At 42.1% G+C, this 20,455-nt stretch overlaps 1 protein-coding gene across 6 annotated transcripts in view; it reads right to left on the reverse strand.

The window, feature by feature from the left end:
- Window positions 1–20,455, reverse strand: part of LOC117962476 (NT-3 growth factor receptor-like) — an 81,208-nt gene that overhangs the window by 18,372 nt on the left and 42,381 nt on the right. For all 6 annotated transcript variants that reach the window (XM_034901483.2, XM_034901482.2, XM_058995619.1 and 3 more), the window contains one exon: window positions 6,707–6,895. In XM_034901483.2, the coding sequence (XP_034757374.2) occupies window positions 6,707–6,895 (189 nt within the window). The remainder of the gene's footprint in view (window positions 1–6,706; window positions 6,896–20,455) is intronic.

The following is a 20,455-nucleotide window of genomic DNA, read 5'->3' on the forward strand; positions in this document are numbered from 1 at the left end:
CTGTGAGACAAGGTGACTTCTGCCTGTCCTCACATGAATTCTGCACAGACGGCTCACAGAAACATAACAACAATACAGCTTCATTTCTTATTTAACAAGAGCCTCACTGATCAGGGATGGGCTTCTTTTCTGTTTCTTCTTCGTTTTATTAAAGATTTTGAAGACGAATATATTAGGGGCATATTCACAACATGCAACAGCTTGTGAAAACAGCCAGTGGCATTTTTTGTCATCAAATTAACAGATTTTCCGGCACTACCTTTTTCACAACCCACACCAGCAGGGTTAAAGCACTGAGCTTGCTGAGGCCTTTAGCAGTAGCATCGTAATGACAAAATAATCATTTAAAAAAGAAATGTATTCTCAAAGCTTTGTGCAGCTTGATGAATTAGCACACATGAACACATACTAGCAAATACTAATACTAAATATGCTTATATTCTTCAATCATTCCAATGTGTTGTTTTTGCAGGGTCACATTGACCCATTTGGAAAATGCTCCCGATGACAATACTGTAGCTCAATGTGCCCAAAGAAAACTCAAGCTTCTAGTGTGTACATTGCACCCAAACATGCTACATTATCAATAACATGGAATTACAAAAAATCCATGGAATCATTTACCAGTACAGAACTCCAAATCAGATTGTTCAGTGGAACTGCACTGTAAATACTAACACTACAGTACCACTAATACTAATAACCTGTGAGTATGCTATTTAATACTAACAGTACCACTAATACTAATAACCTTTGAGTATGCTATTTAATACTAACAGTACCACTAATACTAATAACCAGTGAGTATGCTATTTAATACTAACAGTACCACTAATACTAATAACCAGTGAGTATGCTATTTTATATCTGGGATGCACAAAAACATAATCCTGTTAAGAGAACAAAATAAACTCAGTTGGGAAAACATGTAATTGCACAAAATGAGTTGAACAGGAGCACCTTGAACGAGGTGACTGTATCCATGTGCAGGCTTCCATTCCCATGGTAATGAAACGCTTCATCATTAATTAGGCTTTGTGATAGCATTCTAATCAAGTAGTAATGCACCATGTAACAGCATTGCTGATGGAAACCCGCATGCAGAGGCTGAAGCGGGGACAGAGTCAAAGGGGACAGTGTTTAATGAAGGGCAGCTGGCCGGAATGAGCTCCACCAAAGGTATTCTAAGCTACTATGTGACTGAAAACACATTTAGTTTTTAAAGATGTGCTCACTGTTATTAGTATTGTTTGATTTCACTTTGCATGGGAGCACTTCTGCTTAGATTTATCTGTGTCAACATGTTCGATTTCTTTTGTAATTGGCTACAATGCAAATGCTTTACATTCTGTAAACCCTGTGACAGAGTGAAGAGTTTCCTTCTAATAATTCAACAACACACCACCAGATGTTCTATTGCTGCTGGGAAGTAATCTGGTATGGAAAACCACGTGTAATTCCCTCATACTTCTGCAGTTATTCAGCATTAGCAAGCCTATCTTTTGTGTTATACACTGTAACTACACTGGTTTATATGTGAAGAAATGAGAAGCAGCATGGAGCTTTAATAACTTTACCATTTCAACACTCAGCTTCAAACACTATTCTTCTCATTAGTCCACTTTTCACATTAGTTATGGGTCTGGCAAAGGGAGGTTACGACCTTCCATCACACACACGTGGAGCTGCAACTCACTGCAGGGCTTGCTGTTAAATATCTCATTTCTATTCCCTTATTCCATCATTAAATGACATGCTGGTTCATGCTGTCCTATCTCTGCCTTCAAAGCACACTATTACACACATGCACCTGCTGTCCTCTAAGCAGGATCTGTTTTCTTAACCTTCAGCTTTGCTCCACATTAGGAGCCGATACTCTACATTCTACGTACAGACCCTGTTTGTGCTAAAGCCTTGGGATTAAAAAGCAATATTCAGGGGCTCAGAATCATTCATTCCCCTCATTTCCCTGGTTCTTTAAAGCCCATTCATGGCACTTTCCAGGATGGAGGGTCACATTGGTATTGGAGGTGGAATCAGCACAACAGTGCACAATATTCAAATTCATTCAAGGGAACAATTTACAGGAGCTTCCATAGTGGGTTTTTTAATTGTGCTGAAAGCACTTTTAATGAAATTATTGTATCTACTTATTTTAGTAAAATGTGATGGCAGACCATGGGAATTTTATTTTGCATGCACTTTGGAACCAGGGCCCAGTGGGGCCCCCCAGACCACATGAACAGACGACACTGAACAATACTCTGCCTAGCACCACTTGAAAGCTGACTCCATTCAGGTCTGCTAGTCCTCTTTGAAAATATGACTTTTCAATCGCCCTAATTAAAAAATGAGTGTGGATAAAGGGTGGCCTTTGCTGGCTGTGTTGCTGTTTCATTTCTCCAGCTAATATTATGCTTATTATGAAAGGGCTACATTTGATAGAAAACCTAATCAAAAGGTTGTCAAATCTGGACTGGCGGATTGTGACCAATCTTCAATTGAAACAGCAGACTGAGTGATTAAACAAAGAGCTTGGTTGGAGAAATAATGGAGTTAGCTAGATTTGTATCTGTCACTACGCCAGACATCTAATAAGGGCTCATCTCCCTGCACTTCTGCATTTTATCCATAATAGAAATATGGCTGATCACACAGTGGGTTTTTTAGTACAGTATCTCTATCCACTGAGCTACACAAACCTGCTACCTTACACACTGCAGCCCAGTGCTCTAACCACTGAGCTACTCAAACCCACTACCTTACACACTGCAGCCCAGTGCTCTAACCACTGAGCTACTAAAGTATATCTTTATTCCTCCTGCGGGGCTGTGAAATGATTAAGTGAGCTTACAGGGTTATCCTGCATAAATATCTTGCAGCAGCAACTCAATTCTTACCTCTGATTTCTTGATTTTCTCCAAGTACTGTATAAAATAAACCACTCAGCAGTGACGAAAGGCAATTCTCGTGAGACTACACTCCAGCGAGCCTCTGTTAAACAGCACCAGTTAGCACTGGGGACATTTCCCTGGGAAGACCTTCTGGATTCTGTTAAGTCACAATAAAGAGGGGAAGGTGTCTGATGCAGACAGAGCTATGGCTGGAGCAAGTCTGCAGTGCCAAATGGAGGAGGTTTATAACCAGCCACAGGGAATCACAAGTGCATTGAATTCTCAATCAAACATCTATATTCTTCAGCCTCAGCAACTTCATCTATTTGTTTTTTAAACAGGCTACAATAGATATGTCCATGTTTAGCTGCTATGCAAGCAACTCTGCTAGCTTGATTAGGCAGATGAACAGACAGACAAAGAGAGAGACACAGACAGTCAGGAACACATTTCATAGAACAGTCTCAAGATCGAAAGAGTACAGAGCTTTGCTTTCTGTTTTGCACTTGGTACAAAACACAAATGGTACATTACATTGTGAATAACAGTAAAGAGGTGTAGCACTGCATAGAAAACACACAATGACTCTAATCAAGGCATGTTTCACTGTGTTGGAATGTGGCATGTTTCACTGTGCTGGAATGTGGCATGTTTCACTGTGCTGGAATGTGGCATGTTTCACTGTGCTGGAATGTGGCATGTTTCACTGTGCTGGAATGTGGCATGTTTCACTGTGCTGGAATGTGGCATGTTTCACTCTGCTGGAATGTGGCATGTTTCACTCTGCTGGAATGTGGCATGTTTCACTCTGCTGGAATGTGGCATGTTTCACTCTGCTGGAATGTGGCATGTTTCACTCTGCTGGAATATTGATGCATGTGGCTGGCTATAAAGGGGTTGCTGCCCTGTGAGATATTGTTGGAGAGCTGGTACGTGGATTGTGGCTCATGCATTTCAAGGATGGACACACCACATCAATGAAGACAGAGTTCAGGAGGGTATGAGTTTAATATTAACAATATATAGTATCTAAAAAATATTAGGTATTCTTAGGTTATGAAACTGAATGTTGGAAAATGGTTCTGTTTATTTCAATTAAAAATGATTTGGCATGTATGTAAGTAAATGCATATGTAAGAACATTTCTCTAATCGTATCTATGGAAATCACTTCTAAATCATTTCATTCTTTTTACAAAAGAGGAGGCTTACTGTTTTTGAAGGAAGTCTTCAAATTAGGCTGTTATAGTACAGATCCAGCAGAAACTCAAAGTTTCTCTGCGGAATAAAGAAGGCCACCATAAGAAGAATATGCCTCCTGGAGCACTCCAGATGGGGATGGGAGATAACACAGCCAACAGCAAAAACCTGATGTGTCTCATTGCAACAGCCATGAACCATTAAACAGCAAAGCCAATTAAATACTTTTATTTTCTGAACACCTTGCAGTCACCCCACCTTCGTAAATGAATCTCCTGGTTCCACCTCATCTGAATTCCAGGTACATGAAAATGAAGGCTACATTTAACACATGACCCCTGTCATTTATTTATGAGCTCAGGGTCTGTTCAGATACACACAGGTGCTGGATTATAAATCAAGCTCTTGTCATTAAGAATTCATACGATTCATAATGTATAACTCATGGTCATTTATTTATTAGTGCTAAATGAGATTCTTTTTTTTTTTGTCCTGTTCGTTGCATCCCCTTGCAAGGCACAGGGCTTAATGTGGGTGAGACTTTACAAACAGGCAGCTCTGAGCTGGAGAGAACCCTGCAGCCTCCCTTCAGAGAGCTTAATAGAGTTCCAGTGGTGTGGAAACTGCCATTCGTTTATAATGCAGCTGACGCTTATTCAAAATATGATTATATTATTTTTTTTTGTATTCATTTTGTTTTATCACTTTGTGACTTTCCATACAGAAATGCTATACTTTTTTGCTTAAATGAAGCCACAATGACATAGATAAGTAATGGGAAGCTTGTAAGGGATGGTACTGCTGTTAGCAGACAGAATGTGCCACTCACGTCCAAGTTGCCGCTGGGGAACACCGTCTTCTGAACATCCAACAACGAGTAAAAACAGCAATGGAACAAACAAAGGATTTCGAATTTGAAAGGCCTTGGCAACAGGCCTGATCTGTGTGCGTTATCTCGAGCCTCACTCCCAGAACAACTCCATTGACTTCACTCCTCAGCCTGTCCCTCAAGCTGCTGGGACAGTGCTGATCATGTGAACAGTCTGCTGAATCTCTGCTGACATCACAGCACACCAGCAGTCTGCTCACATCTGCTGGTCCTGAAACTGTCCAGGGAAAGGCAAGCAGCAGCCCTGCAGGACTCACAGAACGCAGGTCCCTCTGAACAGCAGTCAAGTCTCCATTCTGAACAGCAGGCAGGTCTCCACTCTGAACAGCAGGCAGGTCTCCAATCTGAACAGCAGCCAGGTCCCCACTCTGAACAGCAGCCAGGCCCCCACTCTGAACAGCAGCCAGGTCCCCACATTTTTAACTGGACATTGCTGAAGCAGACTAAGCTAGTATATTATCCAGTCATTTATCAATAAATAGTTCCATGTCTCCATATCTATAATATGATAAGTCTGAAATGCTGTTACACCGGTTGACTGTTGTGATTGAACACAGTGATGGTGGCACCACACAGTCATAATAAAAGGGCCTAAACAAGCCCTTTTGCTTTGGATTCAAGAGCATCTACAACTGCTGCTCTAACAAGCAGCGCGGCGGAAAGTGTTGTTTCTGTTTTATTGAACAGAATCACTTTGTTATTCTATGGATGGCATTTAAAGAAAGGCCAATTCTAGAGAGAGAGGGAAATTGGCCTTCATTCAGAAGTGAGTTTCACATAGTGATCACAAGCTTAGCAAATAGAATATTTATGGGGAAGTGAGGGAAGAAAGATCAGAGTTCAGAGAATCAATATGAAACTCTGAGACGTTTAAAGCAAGCAAATTCAATAAGAATAACTCAGTTTTGGTAATCTTAGCCAGGAAGTCAAAGCATGGGACCGCATTCTATAGAGCATTAATGGAAGTAATCTAAGAGACAAAAACCAGCATTTATAACTAGGACACCACGGCCAACAATTGCAATATGGAGAAATCTGTACCAGGATCTTAGAGCCAGCAAATTGAGTATTTAGAATTAAGAGCCGGATACTGGAGCCAGCATAGATATGCAATATGGAAAACACAATGTTGGGATTAATCATATAGCCAGAACAATCCACACTGAGCATTCAGTACTAGCAATGAGCAATCCAAGACACAACTCTTTCGACACTGCAGCCCCCTGTTCATTTACTGCTGAAAGAGTCACCACAATCAATACTGTAATACAGAATACTGCAGCACAGAAAATGCTACAAATATGTCTGAGATCATGCATCTAACCACTTCATTACAGAAAGCTGTGGGAATAAGAAAAATGAAGAGAGAACTAAGTACTGTACTACAGAATCTCAGAAACAGCTAATTCAGTAAAAACTTCTTAATACTTTGCAGGAGTTTCATACAGTGTATTTAGTACTGACCAATTCAATGGCTAGAGTGCTGTGGGTGATCAGTGATGTAGAGATCTAAGAACTGATCAATTCAATGGGGCACAGAAAACTAGGGCTGCCAAGCCATGCAGTTCCTACTGGTTCAAGAGCCCCCTGGAAGCAGTTGGGGACTAATTAGCCTCACAGCCTTCTCATGCATATAAAATTTTTCTCTTCCATTCTTTGCTATTAAAGTTAGCACATCAATGTTGGTGCAGAGCGGGCTGGCATGGGCACAGCAGGGTACTTACAGGTGGCAGGCTTGGTGCAGTTGTGCCCGTGCCGGAAGTACTGTGGATTCTCAATGACAGGGATGCGGGTCATTCCGATGACCACAGCGTCCGACCCTGCGTCCAGTGTGCAGGGAGCCATGATGCCATGATTAACGTGATGAAGAGGGCTGGCTGAGTCTTCCTCCCCGCTAATGACTGCCACTGGTCCTGTACACAAAGACACACATACACACAACAAGTCACAAAACCTGCAAACAGTACTACTATACAAATACGTTTGTGTTAAAAAGAAACATGGAAACACATCTCTATTTCCCTCTCCATATATAGATAGACATACATAAGCAGAACATTCAAATCATAGCTGAATAACAGAGTCCTGGGCAGTGCAGACCCCTGGACGCATTGGATGGGGTGCACACCATTAAAGATCCTCCTCCCACAACACAAAAAACCTTCATTTACAGTGTATTCATTTTCAAATACTGCACAGAAAACATTGCTCATGAAAGTAAAAATGTGGTGCATCACCCTGCCCACAGCCCCATTTTGGAAATAAACTGAAAGAATGATTTGCTTTCAGAATGAACCATGCAAAGCAGGTCCATATTTGCCATAATGGAAAGAGACAGGACCTAGGTTTCAATGAGCCTAGAAAAAAGATGTAATAAAAACAAAGGGAATTCATCTTTTTGGTTGAGTGGTAGGATAGAAACTAGTCCTTGACTTGCTATAAAAAATAAAAAAAATACATGTTTATAAATGAAAGCTGCCTTCTGTTTCCTTTATTTGTGTCTGATATTATTCAGCCTTGTCTCTATACAGAGAGAAAGGACACACCAGTGCTGTTTAACTACAGTGGCAGGGAATCTCAAGAGAATGTTGCTTAATCTTCTACATTATATGTTCAGAATGGACTGGGTCCCATTTGATGCTTAGAATATCATTGGCATTTAGCATTGTCTGTGATGCTTCAAGGTTGTAGTTCATACAATATAATGTGATACGCAGTTCCAATGATTATACAAACAGAGTAGCTAGACCTAACTATAGATTCTCTCACTGTACTTAACTGGTCAAACTGTGGTTATTTCTGTCATAAGAATCCCTCAAAGCTCACTCTGTTACCATAGCAAGACTCACTAGTGTGTTTCCTGATGGTCATTTAACGACAACCATGCACAGGATCGGCAGTGACCGGTCATCTTAACGAGCCCCTGTGAATCCCTCAAGTGAGAGCTGTCAATCACCCAGCACACAAAGCCTGGCAAACCAATGGGAGGAATCGATGCTGGAGCAAGGAGAGGAGAATGAAGTCTCCCCATGGAGAACCTTCCCAGGAGAGATGGGCAGACAGAGATAGATAGATAGATAGATAGATAGATAGATAGATAGATAGATAGATAGATAGAGAGAGACCTGTCCTCAGAAAGCAAGACAGACTGATCAAACACCAAACAGGCAGACAGGTGCGCACATCCTGTATTGAGAGAGGGTAGACTAACACTAACACAGATATGGATTGAGATTATATATACTGTAACCCCCATGTTCCCTGTGAGTATACTGTAATGTAACCCCCGTGTTTCCTGTGAGTATACTGTAACCTCACGTGTTCCCTGTGAGTATACTGTAACCTCCTGTGTTCATCAGAGTTCTGCTCACAGTCTTCTTGTCTTTCAATGCAACAATAATGACATTAGAGGATTTTAAACATTGAAATCCACCTTATTTTTGCTGACAACACAGTGTTTTTTCCATGGTGTAAATTTGCAGCATCAGTTCAGGTTCAATTAAAGGGTCACTTTAGCATAACCATAACACTGGTTTATTGAAATCAAGCACAAGATTATTTCAAGTGCAAAAACTTAAATTGATCTTTATAAAACAGGCTTTCAAATGCGGCTTTTAGATGCGCAACCTCAATTAAAATCCAATCATCACTTCATCCATGACCCTCAGATGCCGCAGTTTGAGTCTTGCTAACACATTGAGATTCTAGTTTTTTTTGTACAGCATCAGGAAGTGTTTTCATTTGAAAACTACAGTCCCCTGTGCCAAGCCGTGCACTGGAGTGATCTATACCCTCCAGGAAATGCTTGTTGGCTGTTAGCTTGTTATTAAAGACATGAAAGATTGCTAGCGAGCCTATTGATCAAATCTGTTAATCACACTGAGCATTGCTCTAAGTATTCTAATAGCTTCAGCACGTGTTCACTGATCCCTGACTGCTTTAAGAAGTTTTTGAAAGTCACACTTGCACTGCTCTATGTACACTGAGTATAGGAGCCTCCCCCTACTCTGTGCTGCAGGAACACTGTTTCCTCTACAGTGAGTATAGGAGCCTCCCTCTGCTCTGTGCTGCAGGAACACTGTTTCCTCTACAGTGAGTATAGGAGCCTCCCTCTGCTCTGTGCTGCAGGAACACTGTTTCCTCTACAGTGAGTATAGGAGCCTCCCTCTGCTCTGTGCTGCAGGAACACTGTTTCCTCTACAGTGAGTATAGGAGCCTCCCTCTGCTCTGTGCTGCAGGAACACTGTTTCCTCTACAGTGAGTATAGGAGCCTCCCTCTGCTCTGTGCTGCAGGAACACTGTTTCCTCTACAGTGAGTATAGGAGCCTCCCTCTGCTCTGTGCTGCAGGAACACTGTTTCCTCTACAGTGAGTATAGGAGCCTCCCTCTGCTCTGTGCTGCAGGAACACTGTTTCCACTACAGTGAGTATAGGAGCCTCCCTCTGCTCTGTGCTGCAGGAACACTGTTTCCTCTACAGTGAGTATAGGAGCCTCCCTCTGCTCTGTGCTGCAGGAACACTATTTCCTCTACAGTGAGACATACTTTGTATTGCTAATACTGCTACAAATGCTGTATAATCAAGTTAATTTTATATTAAGAAACAACAAACAGTGATTGAGAGCACATTCAATACTTTCTAATGTATACAGTCAATATCTGTATCGGCTGGTTTCACAAACCTCATTTAGCACTAATCTTGGATTATCTTACCTTCAATAAATCTAGGTGGTCAAAGACTAGTGGTAATCGAGGTCTGTGAATCTTGATGGACTTTTACTCCGGTTTCCCGGTTCATGGTGGAAGCTTCTTTTTTTGCTTTTTGATGCCCCGAGTGCTTTAATCACGTTGCACGTTTTCTTTTAGTGGAAGACTTTCAGTCAAATGAGCTTTTTGTTCTGCTGTGTAAAAAGCGTGAAGAAGGCAAAACAATCCATTTGTAGAGGATGGTTTAAATATAACTCTTACATCACCTCATCCCGTTCCTCTCTCTCACACCTTTACCCTCTCGCACATGTCAGTAAATGCGCTGGAATCAATTCCTCGAAGTGGATTCATGGGAGACAGGGCTTTAATGAATCTCTCTTGTGAATATGTAATGCACATTAAGATAATAACCTCCCTCTTGCTCTGTACCTGAAGCTAGTTAGCAGTATTTGTCATTCTGGTGTAACCCTAACCTTCCTAAAATGCATTACAATTTATTTAACTATTTAAAATCAGGGGGCAGCTAGCCCACATTGGTTTTGTGAATCCCTGTACACTTAACGTGGCCATTAGAGCTTCACATTTCTTAAAACAAGAATTGAAAGCAATGTAGTTTCTCCTGCTGCCTGCATTGCCCAGTCTCTCCTGTACTCTGGTGGAGGTGTCTGGGGCCGGACAGCCATCCTGCCAGGAAACTGACCTTACTTCCCCTGGGGACCAGTGTCTCCACAAGCTCTCCCAAGGGGGCCCTTCAGGCAGTGCAATTTGAATTTGTCATTCCCTGAGGGGAAACCTACCTATTACTCAGTCTATCTGCTGGCCTGCAAAATATCATACAGATGCTCAATAATCTTGATTGATTCCCCTAACGAGAAGTACTAGAACCATTGTTATTGTTATTATTATTATGATTATTGTTATCGTCAATCATGCTTTAAGAACAGCATGTATGCTAAATGAAACAGATTCATTATTTACCAGGAACAAATAAAGTAAATAGGGTTGAATTTAGTGCAATAGAGAGCTCTAGAACACAGGCATGTATTTATTATAGTAGCTGTTTTCTATCAAACTGCAAAACCTTTCCTGTTTCTAGGCTGAAGTTCTGCTCTATTTCTATGTGTTTTTGCCTATGTGTGCATGCTTAAGCAGATGATAATGCTTTCTTATGACAAAGAACCCATCACCCATCTGCCATATTGTGCGTGCTAGACTGCCTGTGGTGAGAGGTAAGAGACAAATACACTGCCATGATCCAGATGTGAGAAACATCAGTACAGTGCATACATGACACGCGAACACAGAAACACAGTACAGTGCACACGTGACAAGCGAACACAGAAACGCAGTACAGTGCATACGTGACAAGCGAACACAGAAACACAGCACAGTGCATACATGACAAGCGAACACAGAAACACAGCACACTGAATACATGACAAGCGAACACAGAAACACAGCACACTGAATACGTGACAAGCGAACACAGAAACACAGCACGCTGCATACGTGACAAGCGAACACAGAAACACAGTACAGTGCAGCACACTGAATCAGCCCCTATGTTTGGAATGCTTCACAATTGCTCTACAGTACATTGCTGTACATTGTCCTTTTTATTTGAAGGAAAAGGAAGAGCGGTAAACTCAAACAAAACCTCCTTTTAAAGAATCATTCTGATTCTGTTACAGATTGTGTAAACCCTTGTCTTAAAAACCAGGGATAGGGTTCATGGCATTCTTCAGAAAGCAACCACTGACACCTCTACACAGAACCTGTTAAATTCATGACCCAGAACTCAAATCAACTGAGCACACAAAACCGTTATTCTAGATCTGTGCCCAAACTGAACACTTTGTCAGCATCACAGAACGACCACCTAAAACACACATATTGATGGCTTTGGTTACTCTGAAAAGGGAGCTTCTAAATAACCAAACAGTAAGGTACTTTTAAGAAAACACAGGTGGTACAGTGTTCAGTTGCAGGGCCCCTGTACAGTGGAACGTTCTCCCTAGCTCTATAAGAGATAAAGCGTTCAGTTGTAGGGCCCCTGTACTGTGGAACGTTCTCCCTGGCTCTATAACAGAGGCCTCAACCATTGCAATTTTTAAGTCAAGATTGAAAACTTATTTTTATGATCTATTGTTTCCATTTTAAATTGTCAATTTTTATATTTTTAATGTTTTGCTGTTTTTACTGTTCTTATATATTTTATATGTACTATAGTTTTATTACTGTTTTTACAGTTTTATTGTTGATGTTTTGAACTGTTGTTTTCTGTTAAGCGTCTTGAGATGGCTCTGCCATGAAAAGCGCAATACAAATAAAGTTTGATTTGATTTAAAGGTACAGATGCCACTAAATGTATAACACTGCATTTACGAGAGTGTGTAATAGTCTGTGGTGGTAGGGGGGTTGGGGCTCCTTGGCACTGACCCTCCCCAGGGGCCCCGCTTGTAAGCTACTTATCTGATGCTAGTGGGTTCAGGACACTCATCTGTCAGGCCTGAAAACAAATCTTCCAGTTGAGGGAGCTCTCGACAGCTCTGCCTTTTTAAGGTGACCCTGCTGTCACTCTAAATTACACTAGAAATGTTTCCAGCGTTAGAGTACCCTGGGTCATTATTTTTGTCTTAATATTTAGTGTCACTGTCTTTTATTTCCAACCAGAAAACATCCATCCTCTTTATTTTTGAAGCACTCATGGCCACTGGAACGCCTTTCTATATCTTCTGTTAAGGAGCGTGTATCTTGGCACTCAGAGAAGCAGAAGGTGGAAATGGGTTATAAATGGAATGAACACGTTCTGGTTTCATTCCAATAGAGTGAGAAGGACGTGAAGAGGACTACATTCCACAGCAGGTAGAGCACACTTATGAACTGGACTACATTCCACAGCAGGTACAGCACACTTATGAACCGGACTACATTCCATAGCAGGTACAGCACACTTATGAACTGGACTACATTCCACAGCAGGTACAGCACACTTATGAACTGGACTACATTCCACAGCAGGTACAGCACACTTATGAACTGGACTACATTCCACAGCAGGTACAGCACACTTATGAACTGGACTACATTCCACAGCAGGTACAGCACACTTATGAACTGGACTACATTCCATAGCAGGTACAGCACACTTATGAACTGGACTACATTCCACAGCACACTTATGCTGCGGTTTCGTTTGTAGGTTTTTCAGGCAGTTGAATCAACACATAGTTCAGGGTCTTCCAGTAAGGTGAAATATGTAGTCATATACAACAGTAATGGGCTCTTTCCTAGATAACCTCCAGAAAGAAGTGAGACTGAGTTCTGATCCTGCCTCATAACTTCAACAAGCTGAATTCCCTTTAAAAGGGGACGGGGCAGCTTAGTTCGGGTGCACTGGAGAAACATTTTGTTGAACAAGGAGAAGCATGAAAGAACTGCAGGGGTGCTGACAGCATATTGTATCTGGCACATGTGGGGGGAAGCTGGCTGGAGCCATGCCAAGCCTGTTTTGAGTGCCAGCTGCTGGGCCACCTGCACTAAGATGTCAGGTGCAGCTGACATTGAGATCACACTCCCATACACACCAGCCCGTCACCCTGCATCCCAATGAGCCCTTTACATCCCGCTCCGCTCTGCAGAATAACAGCACTGCTGAGTGCACTGAGTGGATCCCAATGAGCCCTTTACACCCTGCTCCGCTCTGCAGAATAACAGCACTGCTGAGTGCACCGAGTGGATCCCAATGAGCCCTTCACACCCTGCTCCGCTCTGCAGAATAACAGCACTGCTGAGTGCACTGTGCATCCCAATGAGCCCTTCACACCCTGCTCCGCTCTGCAGAATAACAGCACTGCTGAGTGCACTGTGCATCACAATGAGCCCTTTACACCCTGCTCCACTCTGCAGAATAGCAGCACTGCTGAGTGCACTGTGAATCCCATTGCATTATAGATGCAAGCATGTTTCATGGAGTCAGTATCTCCAGGGAATGAACCAGATTGCAGTGTGTTCTTCTTTTCAAACTAACACCTGAAATGCACTGGAAATGTATATATATTAAACACTAGGTTATGCTTTGGCTTCAACTGTCACCATTTCAAGCTGTTTAAAGCTCATGTTGTGGCTGAATGGTATTGGCCGTGACTAATACAGGAGACCCCAGTCTAAATGAATGTTTCCAGTGCAAGTATCTTCAGCTGGAACTCGTAATTCCCATCCACAGTGCAGACGAAGGGTTAAACACTCAAAATGCAAACAAGCTCATCCGTTATGTTCAGTGGCCAGTAAAACAGGGAGATAAAAAATGATAATGTTGCATCATGGCAGGCGGTTCGAGGTTATTGAACGCAGACCATTAAACATTTACCTTTATTACAAGCACGAGGAGAGCGGAAAACGAAACATCCAGCACCAGCTGCTGGACAGCAATCAATCAGAAGTCCATGCAGCTCACTCTCCCTCTCCCCCCCTCTCTATCTCTCATTGGTGAGATAAACAGAGAAGGAAAGTCAAGCGGTTGCAACGGTCACGTCAGATTGAAATATAGTCAGCTTCAAAATGAAAACATTAGCTTGATTAAATTGCTCTCTGTTTATTATGTGTCAGTAGCTGTATATCTTCCAGAATTGACACTGGAACTGTTTTTACTATCGAAGCCAGATGGGCTGTGGCGATGTAATGAATGCCATTACATAAATGCAGGGGGCTTGCACTGTGTAATACTGAAAATATTAGAAAGGGACATAGAAGCCTGCTGTATTGAGGGGTCCTGAATAATATTCACAGAGAGAGAGAGAGAGAGAGAGAGAGAGAGAGAGAGAGAGAGAGAGAGAGAGAGAGAGAGAGAGAGAGAGAGAGAGAGAGAGAGAGAGAGAGAGACAGAGAGAGAGACCCAAGCCTGACAGTCTGATCATGGACCATTGGAATGAACAGTAACAGCAGATAAACTGCAGGGAAAAACTACCCACATAAAGGAATCCATAGATCAACATTGACCTTGGGACGGAACATCAATCAATCAATCAATCAATATTTATTTTATATAGCGTCTTTCATAGTGGACCACCATCACAAAGCGCTTGTCACTGGGCTCGTCACATGAATGCAGCCTGTCACTGGGTGGGAGAGATATTAATCTAGGACACACACCCGCCCCCCCTTACTGGGAATGATATTCCTGCAGCCCCTCCATGAGGGGATAAATAACACTGGCAGCAGCTCAGCTCAGGACAGACAGAGCTTTTATGGGCAGATTTGAGTTGCCAGTGTCTTTAGGAACACAGATGAGAAAAACCCTGGCATCTGTTTTTATAGCCATTTTTCATAAGGAAGAATTAGTGCCTACTTAATATTATACAGATCTTAAGAACATTTTCTTTAGTGTTACCCCTCCACCAGCACCATCTGTTTTACAAGCCGGTCTCTTTACAGAGGGACACAAATAATCCCAGACCAAATAATAATAACGAAGTGAATTACTTCAGGAAATAATAGTAATTTATTTCAAAATATGAAATACAGTAAACATACAGTACAGACCCAGAATGGAACAACCCCCTCACTGGATCATGGTGTAGGAATGTCTTCTCTCACAGGGTGAACTACAGAACTGCTCAGACTGGATCTGGATCTTACTGACTGTGGTGTGAACCCCGTCACTGGAGCATGGTGTAGGGATGTCTTCACTCACAGGGTGAACTACAGAACTGCTCAGATTGGATCTGGATCTGGATCTTACTGACTGTGTGTAAGGCAGAGGGTTGAACATTGTCACTCACTAAGGGGACACTGTTTTTTTCACAAATTGCTGGTGTATATGTGCAAAACACAAACAACATCAACTCTATTAAACCCATGAATAGAGAAAGCTAGCCTTTTTCTGGCATTGTGTTTGCTGGGAGTGTCACAAGAGGCCTCATATCAACATGAATCCTCCTCACGCAGGCCATGACACTTATCTTTCTGCTACACTCATTTGTGTTTGTTTTTCTGCCTTAAGACAAGACAGAAGAGGGAAGATGACAAAGTGTGTGCTTTGAGCAGAAAGTGAAGAACATCTATTACTGAAATTATTTCCAGGGGAATAGGTTGTTTACCAGCACATTTTATTAACTTCCTGTCAGCAGAAAAAAATCTTCCTTCCTTCCTTCCTTCCTCCCTCCCTCCCTCTCTCTCTCTCTCTCTCCCTCCCTCGAGTGAGAGCCCAGCTCACATTATTTCAGGTTAAACCTCAAACATTTAATATTCCAGTTATTGTTCTGCAACACCCACATATTTTTGATAATAATCAATGCAAGCAGCCTGGCTTGTAAAAGAAAAGAAAACGTAATATGAAAGTGCTTTTAGAGTTTAAAAACATACAATAAATCAGCTTTGTTTTTCTTTCTTTGCTCTCTTATTAACCTCTTCCTTTTGTCAGTCATTTCAATGTGACGCAGCATGGAGGACAAGGGCAGCCAATCCCAGGCAGGACCATTCAATGGTAACTGTACAGTTTTAACAGTGTCCTTTCTCAAACGTGCAAAACATTATACAGTATACCTCCAAACCCAAACCTGTTTACTCACTTCAGGTTTAGTAACCATAATAGAAACAGTAGCAATTCATTCTTAATGCATGTTTCAATCATATCATTTGGAAACACGGTGCTGTTACTGCATTTTGATTGCAGTGGTTCATATTATATTAGTAAACTATATGTAGTGTTTATTGTATAGAAGATGATGAGCTCAACCCCCCATTCCCTCTCCAGTCATGTGGTGCAGTTTGGCAGGGGTGGCACCCCATGATGAGATTAGTTTGCCATGCATTATTTATAGAGGCAGAGAGTGACGGAGGCAGGAGGAAGCTGGGGCTGCAATTCAGGATTGATTATGTTGCTGTTGAGGTGTCGGGGAAGCCTTCACACTCAGCAAACTCCACACAATCCATCTCTGCCCAGGCACTGCAGCCTAAATTTAGAAGGCAGTATCCAAGCTGAAAGGAGAATGGTGAGAGCTTGTGTGCTGTGTAGGGTGTAGTGTGTGCTGTGTATGGTGTAGGGTGTGCTGTGTAGGGTATACTGTGTAGTGTGTGCTGTGTAGTGTGTAGTGTGTGCTGTGTAGTGTATGCTCTGTGATGTGTGCTGTGTGTGTGGTGCTGTATGCTCTGTGCTGTGCAGTGTGTGATGTGTAGTGTGTAGTGTGTGCTGTATGCTCTATGCTCTGTGCAGTGTAGTGTATGCTCTGTGCTTTGTGCAGTGTAGTGTATGCTCTATGCAGTGTAGTGTATGCTCTGTGCTCTGTGCAGTGTAGTGTATGCCTGGGTGTGCATATAGGAGCTTTAATGGATAGTACTAGCTTTTTTGCAAACTGATTTTCTTTAGCTCCATAGTTAAAGTTACAAGGAGGAAAATTAAACACGTGGTTACATTATTGTGCTTACTTTTTAGTAGGTGGTTTTATTGTGATCCCATTGCCACAGTAATGTGTATGTTGTGTGATTGTTACTGATCAAGGACTATCTGGTAGTGTGGTGAGTAATGAAGAGTCCCGGGACGTATTAACAATATGCATCCTCCTATTGAAGTCCCATTCTTCAGCACCACGGACAGCGCGCTTCTCCATTTCAGAACACGCTGTGCACAAGTGGAGCAAGCTTTCAGCATTTCTTTTTTTTTAAGTTTGTATGTATTCCAGATACCTGATGTTATCACAGTGTGAGTACAAACATAACAAAAAAAACATAATTATTATTTGAAATATGCAGCACCAGCTTTCTTTTTCTTGTATGGTGGTGCATTATCCACCGCTTTCAACACCTCTACTTTTGTCTGCAAGGATAGTGCAAGTTTTTGCGTGAGCACTGTGGCAACTCCAAATGCATCATAGGATCTGTGGTCCCCAAACAGCTCTACAAGACAGTACAGAGGCGCCAATCTGGATGCAAATGAATACATTTGGTGCTGTCCTCAGTAATGGGAGCCCAATGGGTTCTTATACATTTCTGAGCCCATTTGCATCTCAAGCTAATTGGAGCCATTTACTCAACATGGTTCCTTGAGTTTGTAAATGGCTTGAACAATTGTTACTAATTATAAAGCTTAATGAGTAAAATCAGAATAATTTGTTACCAGCAGACCAGAAAAAAAATGACAAGGAAAAGAGGCTCAGGTCACGGGAGAAGAGATTAAAAAGAAGGAATGCTGGAACACTGGAGCGACAAAATAAAAGATATCTTCATAGTGTGTATTATATTACCATGGAATTGATGTGTTGAGAAGTGACTGTTCTTTTTACTGTTCTCTGTTCTCTCATGGATTCAGTTCATCTCTATTTATTCAGTTGGGTTGCCCCCAGTATTTGTCATGTACTGTACAGCTCTATTTATTATGAAGCCCCTGTGACTCAGTCCTCTCCACTCCAGCACTGTCTGTGATGAAAGGCAGCTTTCCCATTCCTCCCATCTTCATTCCCAGTCTATCGCTGCCTGTTCTGTGGAGCAGAGCCCTGACTCTCTCTGCCCTCATTAACCAGCACCTCTGCTACTACATTAACATTCATTTTGAATTACAATGAATAGAACTCCAATCCACGTTCAATTCTACAGCTATTTTTATGAACAGCTATTGTCTTGAAATGTACTGTGATGTCTTACATATGCAATGTCAGTCCTCTCACAATCACCGTGTTACTGAAGCTATAGATTGTTATGCACACTTTAAGTGATTCAATCACACCTGCTGTTTACTCTTCTCCAGGCCCCACTGCTCCATGGGAAGCATGCCTGGACCACATGGTCTCTCGCTGATCAGCAGCTGAAGGAATTCATCGGACAGCCTTCCCGTAATGGTGCTGCTCTCGTACTGCTAGTGATGTACAGCAGGGGCTGCCTGTAATCCCAAGAGCACCCCACTGAACCATTATTACAGCTGTGTGAGTAAACACACCCCGATAGACAGAACAGCAATAGCAAACATTATCCATCTGTTTCAACAGCAGTGTGGTAGACATGTGTGTGTGTCAGTGTGTGTGTCATTGTGTGTGAGTGTCAGTGTGTGTGTGTGTGTGTCAGTGTGTGTGTGTGTGTCAGTGTGTCAGGGTCAGTGTGTGTGTGTGTGTGTGTCAGTGTGTCAGGGTCAGTGTGTGTCAGTGTGTGTGTCAGTGTGTGTGTGTGTCAGTGTGTCAGGGTCAGTGTGTGTGTGTGTGTCAGTGTGTCAGGGTCAGTGTGTGTGTGTGTCAGTGTGTGTTTGTGTGTCAGCGTGTGTTTGTGTGTGTGTGTCAGGGTCAGTGTGTGTGTGTGAGTGTGCCAGTGTGTGTGTGTGTGTGTGTGTGTGTGTGTGTCAGTGTGTCAGGGTCAGTGCGTGTGTGAAAGTGTGTGTGTGCATCAGTGTGTGTGTGTGTGTGTGTGTTCGTGTCTCTCCCACATTCTCCCCAGCTCTTGATTGATGTCAGATATCTGCTCAGTGTTTGCTAATAAATTCATAAAATTCATTTTCCTTTCCCTCTCCTATACTGTTTTGTGACTTCCTCTAAGGAATGACTAGAAAGAAACATAAATCAAACAGCCCAGGGGCCATCTTGTGCTATAGATACACATTCAAAAGGTACTTTCACTGACAATAGGCTTGGGTTCGACCAGCATACCAGTAAAGGTCCCTGTGCAGCCCTGGTTAGTGTGGGGCTGGCCTCTGTCACTGTCTTTCAGTGCTGAACAGTTACCGAAGCAGTCTTGAAAACAATGCATGCGGTGCTGTACAATGTGTGTCTCTCTACTGCACACACAATACATTACTTCAAATGCATGTAAATGCATGATAGCTTCTTATTCTATATGCCTTGGAAAGGGTCTGTAGTTCTGTTTATTTATATTAGATACAGTGCAAGCCTAAACACCTAAATACTCTACTCACATCTCAGAGCATTATAAATATGCACCCTGATCCAATTGCATCAAAACACAAGCAAAAATAAAAGTTTAAGAGGGGAATGGCCCGAGGCTTCATTTCTGAAAACTTCATTGTGTGCAGCCAACAGTGTCTTATGACTGGTACGTTCTGAATCTCTTTTAGGTATGACTAGTGATTAAATATCTGTGTTTGATTATTAGCTGAATTAGATTAGGAGTTTCACACTCATTCTTGTTAGCAGAAGAGAATGTGTTTCAATGATGCTTATTTTTTCAATAAGAAATAACAAATCAGTGATCAGTGTTTTTTTCTCTATGGCAGTATTCAATCAACAGTGTCTTATGACTGGTACGTTCTGAATCTCTTTAGTATTTACTCAACTTTTCATTTTTGTATGATGCCAAGGTATGTTCAGGGCGTGTGTGGAAATGTAATTTAATAGGGAAACAACATGTGTCATTTAGCTTCACCATATTTAATCCTCCCCTCATGAAGAATGCATCACATTGCTGAACTGCACATCAATGAATAATAAACAGTGCTGCTGTTTGAGTGCCCAGGTTCAAACCCCTCCCAGCACATTGTCTAATCCTGCCAGTTTAATAAACAGCGAGGGAGAGTGTGTGACGATGAAGGTGTCTAATCCTGCCAGTTTAATAAACAGCGAGGGAGAGTGTGTGACGACGCAGGTGTCTAATCCTGCCAGTTTAATAAACAGCGAGGGAGAGTGTGTGACGACGCAGGTGTCTAATCCTGCCAGTTTAATAAACAGCGAGGGAGAGTGTGTGACGACGCAGGTGTCTAATCCTGCCAGTTTAATAAACAGCGAGGGAGAGTGTGTGACGACGCAGGTGTCTAATCCTGCCAGTTTAATAAACA

This window comes from Acipenser ruthenus, chromosome 21 (assembly GCF_902713425.1).
Source record: "Acipenser ruthenus chromosome 21, fAciRut3.2 maternal haplotype, whole genome shotgun sequence".
NCBI classification, from domain to species: domain Eukaryota; kingdom Metazoa; phylum Chordata; class Actinopteri; order Acipenseriformes; family Acipenseridae; genus Acipenser; species Acipenser ruthenus.